We start from the raw sequence: 6,547 nt of genomic DNA, 5'->3' as shown, positions 1-6,547 counted from the left end.
TAATATATATATATAATTTTTATGTTAATAAAATACAATTTTAAAAGTATAAAAAAACTAGTTTAGTTTATTCTTTGCCGAAAAGAAAACCGCGGCTCCTGACTACTGCGCGCAGGTGCGCAGCGCGTGCCTTCGGTTTACGTGTCCCAACCCCATTGGCGACTGGTTTACGTGTCGCCACATGACGAAGGGTGCGCACTAACTGAAGCAGGTGTACGTTAGCACTGACTTCACACTTTTGGATTCCCCATCGGTTGCAGCATTCCATGATCCCCCAACTAGCATGCCAACCCTTTCTTCTGCATAAAATACAACGTCCTCACAAACATAGCTTCCACCAAATTCATCACTCTCTTTCTTTCTCTCTTTCTCTTACCCTTTCCACCGCCTCCAAAACGCCATTTCTCAATTCGGTGTTCTAGCTTCTGCTTTTGCTTTGCTGCTGCTTCTTATCGATATTTATTTATTTTATTCTTCTTCAGATTAAAAAACTACTTCTAGGAACTCACAATGCCTCCACGTTCCGCGAGGGGTCAATCGCTGCTGGCCTAGTCGTCATCGACTTTGGACGCACGTGCCAGATTTCAACGGACTCCTTCATCCAATCCGCGACTCTCGCTGCTCAAGTGCAATACACAACCAACCAAGTTCCATGGCGGTTACTGTTATAAGCCAATAGTGTCTGCGTACAGCTTCACCAACAAAGACAACGGCAACGGACAAGAGTTCTTCGTCTTCGCACGTGAGAGGTTGTACCTCCACCGTGTGGCTAAAAAAAGAAAGGTTGTTGTTGCTGTTGAGATCACGGTTTTTCAGTGAAGGAAGACTGAGATTTTTGTGAAAATGCCTCACAGAGCGACTTACTTTTTCCCGAGGCAATTCCCGGAAAGAGGGTTGGATGAGTCTTCCAAGCAGAGATTGGATCACGAGAAGAGAAAAATTGTCAACTCAATCAAATCATCGGATACGACTTTTTCCTATGAAAGCGACGCGCCCATAAAGCCAACACCGATTCCCACGCCTGCCGCCAAAGACAACCACGACGTCGTTTTCTCATCCGGTAAGCAATCCGCGGTATCCGACCTCTTCACCGGCGCCGACAAGTTCCGCACCAAGCAGAAGCAAATCGCCGCCTTCTGCGATTGGTTGATCGACAAAAAGAAGGACCGCAATCGACCGAGTCACCATTTAAAGTCCTATCCCAACGACGACGACGAAGAAGAAGATGAACGAGAGCTTCTACTTCCGACGCCGCCGCCTCCGGCGGTGGCTGCAGCGGCGCAAGTGGTGAAGGATGCCGTTGACCGGAGCTTCGACCGGCAGGTTTCTTTGCCGAGGTTGTCCAGCGGGAGCAGCTACGCCGGGAGCTTGTTCACGCTGGACGGCACCGCCACATTCTCCAGCGACGTTACGAAAGACGAAACGTCGTCGTTTCAAGTCTTCACTGAAGAAGACGCGAGAAAAAGGAAAGAAGAAGAGGAAGAAAACGTAAAACGCAATACCGCGCAGAAGTATAAGGAGAGCTACTACCTGCAACTGGCGTTGGCGCAGAGACTCTCTTGTTTAGCAAGCCTCGCTTCTGAACCTGTTGTCACACTCGACGCTGGTCCCGAAACCTGGGACGCTGAATCCGTTTCGTATCGTTTATGGGTACGTATGTACGACAACGAAACGAAACTACACTTGCTGTAACTGTAGGTTATCGTTTAGTAACATGTTCCTTTGCTTGATTTTCAGGTGAGTGGGTGTTTGTCGTACACGGACAAGATATCTGACGGTTTTTACAACATATTGGGGATGAATCCGTACCTTTGGGTGATGTGCAATGATGTGGAAGAAGAAGGGAAGCGGTTACCGACTCTGATGGCGCTTAAGGCGGTTGAACCGAGCGACACTTCCATAGAGGTGGTTCTTTTCGATAGACAGGAGGACTCTCGGCTTAAGGAGCTTCAAGATAAAGCTCAGGAGTTGTATTCTGCTTCGGAAAACGCGTTGGTGCTGGTGGAGAAACTCGGAAAACTCGTTGCTATATGCATGGGGTAAGATAATATCGTAAGATTACGATACACCGTACTTTTTACTTTTTTTACGTCCTTCTTTGATTATTTTTATTGTTTTTTATTGTTTGTATGCTTATTTGGTGTTGAATTGTGTGTGTGAAGGGGTACGTTCCCTGTGGAGCAAGGAGATCTACACAAGCGGTGGAAGTTGGTTAGTAAGAGGTTGAGGAACTTTCACCAATGTTTTGTGCTTCCTGTTGGTAGCTTATCCAGTGGACTCTGTAGGCATCGCGCGATTCTCTTCAAGGTGAAGAATATGTTTCTTTGTTGTTGTATCATTTGGATGCTTTAAGAGGAGGCTGTGTTAGTATTTCCCTACTGATTTTCATAATCTATATTTATTCATTTGAAATAATTATTTCTCTTTCTGGGTTTTGCGGCTTTAGAGATTGGCAGATTACATAGGTTTGCCATGTCGCATTGCTCGAGGTTGTAGGTACTGTGTTTCAGATCATAGATCGTCTTGCCTTGTCAAGATTAAAGATGACAGACAGCTCTCAAGGTTAGCGCAGTTGTCCTTTTTTGCCTTGTTCTTCTGAGTTTTGTTTTGATAGTATAAAGTCAAACAAAATATGTCTCTCTGCCCACGTACTTATTCTTTGGTGATAATCGTAGTGGGTCGCTTCAGTAGTTATGACCATTTTTACTTTTTTTTACCCTAGAGTTCTATTGTTAATTTCACTTGTACCTTTTCATACTCATCTAGATTTGCCGGGCTTCATTATCCTTACAATTTGTGGATTGTTAAGTTGTATGTTGCACTTTTCTGTTTAGATTGCTCGTGTCAAAATTTTGGCTTGAGACTGACTGTTTATTGAGATTGTAGAACATTTCAGTTAATTGTTATAGTCTTCTAGATCACCTTATAAAAAACCTGACATTTATTTCATGTTGTCAACAGAGAATATGTAGTTGATCTGGTTGGGGAACCAGGAAATATCCTTGGGCCAGATTCCTCAATTAACGGAGCATATGCCTCATCAATACCTTCCCCGTTTCAAATTTCTCATTTAAAAGAATCCCAATCTCCATATGTGGATGTTACAGCATGTTCTCAATCTCTTGATAACTCTTATTCAGGTGTGTTGTGCTTTATATATTCCTGAAAATTCGGTCTTTCTACTGTATTAAACTATCCTTATTTCAAGTTCAGAATCCATGTATGTAGCCGTTAATCTCGATACATTCTTTCAGAGATCATTCCTTTTCTCTGAAGTTTTTCTTAGTTGTTACTCAATATCTTGCAGGCTGTGTACACGAAGATCAACGAGTTGAAGAAACTGATCGACTGAAAAATAGTAATGGCTCTATTTATGCTGCAATAGATCAAACTCGTGGAGGTACAGAACAACCTCTATTTCCCTGTGGCTTGAAAGGGAATGATGAGGAATGTGCTGTTCTGGGTTTATTAAAGTTTCCTGCCATCTATGAAGGTGTTTCTGATGATCTTGACCAAGTCTCTGGAGCATCGATACATGAGTACCCAAGGCTCAGAAAAGATTCAGTTGTAGTTATGGAAGCTTCCAAAGAGATCGTTGTAAAGGGAAGTTCGGGGCTAAAAAGTATCTATAAGCAATCTATACTGAGCTCATCCACCGAATCAGAAAAGGAACACGTAAAAAATAAACATGAAAATCAGGGTGCTGGTAATATTCCAAGATACTTGAACCTTGAACCATCACTTGCAATGGACTGGCTTGAGATACCGTGGGACGATTTACGAATCAAAGAGCGTGTTGGTGCTGGTAAATTTTCTGCTTCCTGTTTGTTTTTTTAGAGCACATGGCTGACCTGGTGACTCCGAATCTAAATTCTCTTCTCTCTGTGTAGGATCATTTGGGACAGTGTACCGTGCTGAATGGCATGGATCGGTATGTTTTCATACTACTTAATGCACAAACAAGTTCGTGAATGTTGCTTCGTATTGTCTTCGTAATTCCTAATTTCTTAAGTATGATTGATTGCTGTTGGTTGCATGATGAATTTATTATATCAAACCATTGATATATCTTGTATTGTCAATACAGCCTATTATTTTTCTGTTATAATTTTAACTCAATGGTATTTTACTGTGGTTTTAAAATTGCAGGATGTTGCTGTCAAGGTTTTAACAGTTCAGGATTTCCAGGATGATCAGTTGAAAGAATTTCTCAGAGAGGTAAGTGTCGTGTCGCCCCTAAAATTATATCATTTTATTATGTTGAGTATAATAATATTGGGAATTCATTATACAAAACTCACTTCTCTGGTTCCTTATCTAATGGGGCAAATGAAGCAAGTTAATATGCAAGTTGATATGTTCATTGTTTTAGGTTGCCATAATGAAACGAGTACGTCATCCAAATGTGGTGCTTTTCATGGGTGCAGTTACTAAACGTCCACATCTATCTATAGTAACAGAATATTTGCCTAGGTAAGCCATCCAACCCTTTTTTACAGTAAAATTATATTGAATTTTCTTTCATAATGGTTTGAGTTGAGTGTCTTACTGTTGTTTCCTGGTGCATTATTTATTGCAGGGGCAGTTTATTCCGCCTAATACATAAGCCAGCATCTGGTGAAATTCTAGATCCAAGGAGAAGGTTACGGATGGCTTTAGACGTGGTTTGTGCCAGATATTGTTATTTTTCTCTGATAAATTGGATATTATATATTGTGTTATATGATAATACGTAATTTGTCTGATTGTAGGCTAAAGGGATCAATTATCTCCACTGTCTGAAGCCTCCAATTGTGCACTGGGATCTCAAAACCCCGAACTTGTTAGTGGACAGAAATTGGACTGTCAAGGTATAATGGAACCGATTGAGCACTCGAGTTTCTAGTTGAGTTTTGGTAAAATAATTGTGCTTATAAATGATTTTTTTTTTTCATTTCTTGCTCAGGTGTGTGATTTTGGATTGTCCAGATTTAAGGCGAACACTTTCTTATCATCAAAATCTGTCGCTGGAACTGTAAGTTTCTTGTTCTCAGATTATGTACATAAGCATGTGTCATAAGAAAGAAATTATGGACGTTAGGTTTGAAAATTATTTGAGTAGCAATTTCAGGTTTGAAGTAAAAAGTTCAGCTATTGTTGCTAACATTAGTGCTCCTTTGTTCATAAAGTTCAACTATTGAATACCAGTATGTATGGCTGTCAATTGTCTGATGAGTGTTCGGTCTTTGTGTCAAGCAAATTGTCTGGTTTAGTAGGTTGTGCATGTTGGTGTAGATAGAGGCAAATTTATTTCAACAAAGTGGTCATTCTATTAATATTTTGCAGGTTGAAGTTTCATTCACTCACGGTGCCACATCTTCAATAAGTGTGTAACTCTCTTAATTTTATTTTCAGCCTGAGTGGATGGCTCCAGAATTTCTTCGTGGCGAACCTTCAAATGAGAAGTCTGATGTTTACAGTTTTGGGGTTATCCTGTGGGAACTTGTGACCCTGCAACAACCGTGGAATGGACTTAGTCATGCCCAGGTAAATTTGTTGAACATTTAGATCTGAAACCTGCTAAGTGTATATGGGTCAGTTTTTTAAAGTGAATCATGTTTATGTTGTTCAGGTAGTGGGAGCTGTGGCCTTCCAGAATAGGAGGCTTGCTATCCCTCCAAACATTTCCCCAGCGTTGGCCTCTCTGATGGAATCTTGTTGGGCTGAGTAAGTGTTATATATGTGTGTGATTTTTTGTGTGTGTATATGGGTTATGTTGGTTCTGAGGATTGATCATTTTTGCACAGTAAACCTGGTGATCGCCCATCATTTTCAAGCATAGTTGAATCTCTAAAGAAACTACTCAAGTCACCAGCGGATGCGATTAAAATGGGTGGGAAATAACATATATAGGGATTTTTTGTTGATGAAATTTATTAACCTATTGATGATGGCATGAAGGCCTTTGATTGTTTGTTGCAATTGTATATGGATCGGTTGATTCATGCTTAACCCATTTCGTATGCCCACTTAAAATCAATCAAGCCTCTAGTAACTTTCAAATCATGACCTCGAGCTCTTTTATCTATAGCTTTGAGATCAATAAATTTCATTATTTCCACTTTCTATTCTTTTTCCCCATTTCAATTCAATAATACCAAAACTACTCAAATATGTCATATTCTTTTTTTATTATTTCTTAAGACAACATATATTGTTTATATAATGTTGTAATCATAATTTAAAAAAAAATTATATTCTAGATTCAAACAATAGTAATAAAATTATTTATTTAGGGGATAGATCTTGTCTATTTCCATTCATAGAAAATTAGAATTACGTAACCTTTCTGAAAAAAAAAATTGAGAGTGGTATTTTAATTTTAAATTTTTAGTATTTATAATATTTTAATTATGTTGTATACTTTCATGATTCACGTATAATACAATAAGGCGAGAAACTACACTACTTACAATCCATATAATAAACAAAAATTATGTAAATTATACTCAATATTGTAGATAATCGCGTCAATTTTATTTGAAAAATATTTAATTTATATAAAACT

General features: G+C 39.3%; 1 protein-coding gene across 2 annotated transcripts; it reads left to right on the top strand.

Moving 5' to 3' along the window:
* Positions 1-203: 203 nt before the first annotated feature.
* LOC137823470 (serine/threonine-protein kinase CTR1) lies at positions 204-6,107 on the top strand. 2 transcript variants are annotated; one of them, XR_011083133.1, is made up of 15 exons: positions 204-1,650; positions 1,738-2,039; positions 2,163-2,307; positions 2,447-2,562; positions 2,962-3,140; positions 3,308-3,805; positions 3,891-3,931; positions 4,150-4,218; positions 4,373-4,473; positions 4,580-4,664; positions 4,752-4,850; positions 4,946-5,014; positions 5,326-5,526; positions 5,612-5,706; positions 5,787-6,107. XR_011083133.1 is itself a non-coding variant. In XM_068628624.1 (15 exons), the coding sequence occupies exons 1-15, from the start codon at positions 844-846 to the stop codon at positions 5,881-5,883; spliced, it is 2,835 nt and encodes a 944-aa protein (XP_068484725.1). In that variant the 5' UTR covers positions 204-843; the 3' UTR covers positions 5,884-6,107. The 2 variants fall into 2 exon arrangements, 1 of the variants encoding a protein (XP_068484725.1); XM_068628624.1 differs by having other exon boundaries at positions 5,395-5,526.
* Positions 6,108-6,547: the final 440 nt, after the last annotated feature.

This window comes from Phaseolus vulgaris, chromosome 8 (assembly GCF_000499845.2).
Source record: "Phaseolus vulgaris cultivar G19833 chromosome 8, P. vulgaris v2.0, whole genome shotgun sequence".
Classification (NCBI taxonomy): domain Eukaryota; kingdom Viridiplantae; phylum Streptophyta; class Magnoliopsida; order Fabales; family Fabaceae; genus Phaseolus; species Phaseolus vulgaris.
Note: the sequence above shows the minus strand (reverse complement) of the source record. Positions and strands in the feature narration are given on the sequence as shown.

Bases quoted from the DNA above. Each gene is read 5' to 3' on its own strand.
- LOC137823470 (XM_068628624.1), top strand. From the start codon at position 844: ATGCCTCACAGAGCGACTTACTTTTTCCCGAGGCAATTCCCGGAAAGA. The intron at 3,141-3,307 runs GTGTGTTGTGCT...AATATCTTGCAG, and splicing joins TCTTGATAACTCTTATTCAG to GCTGTGTACACGAAGATCAA. The intron at 3,806-3,890 runs GTAAATTTTCTG...CTCTCTGTGTAG, and splicing joins CAAAGAGCGTGTTGGTGCTG to GATCATTTGGGACAGTGTAC.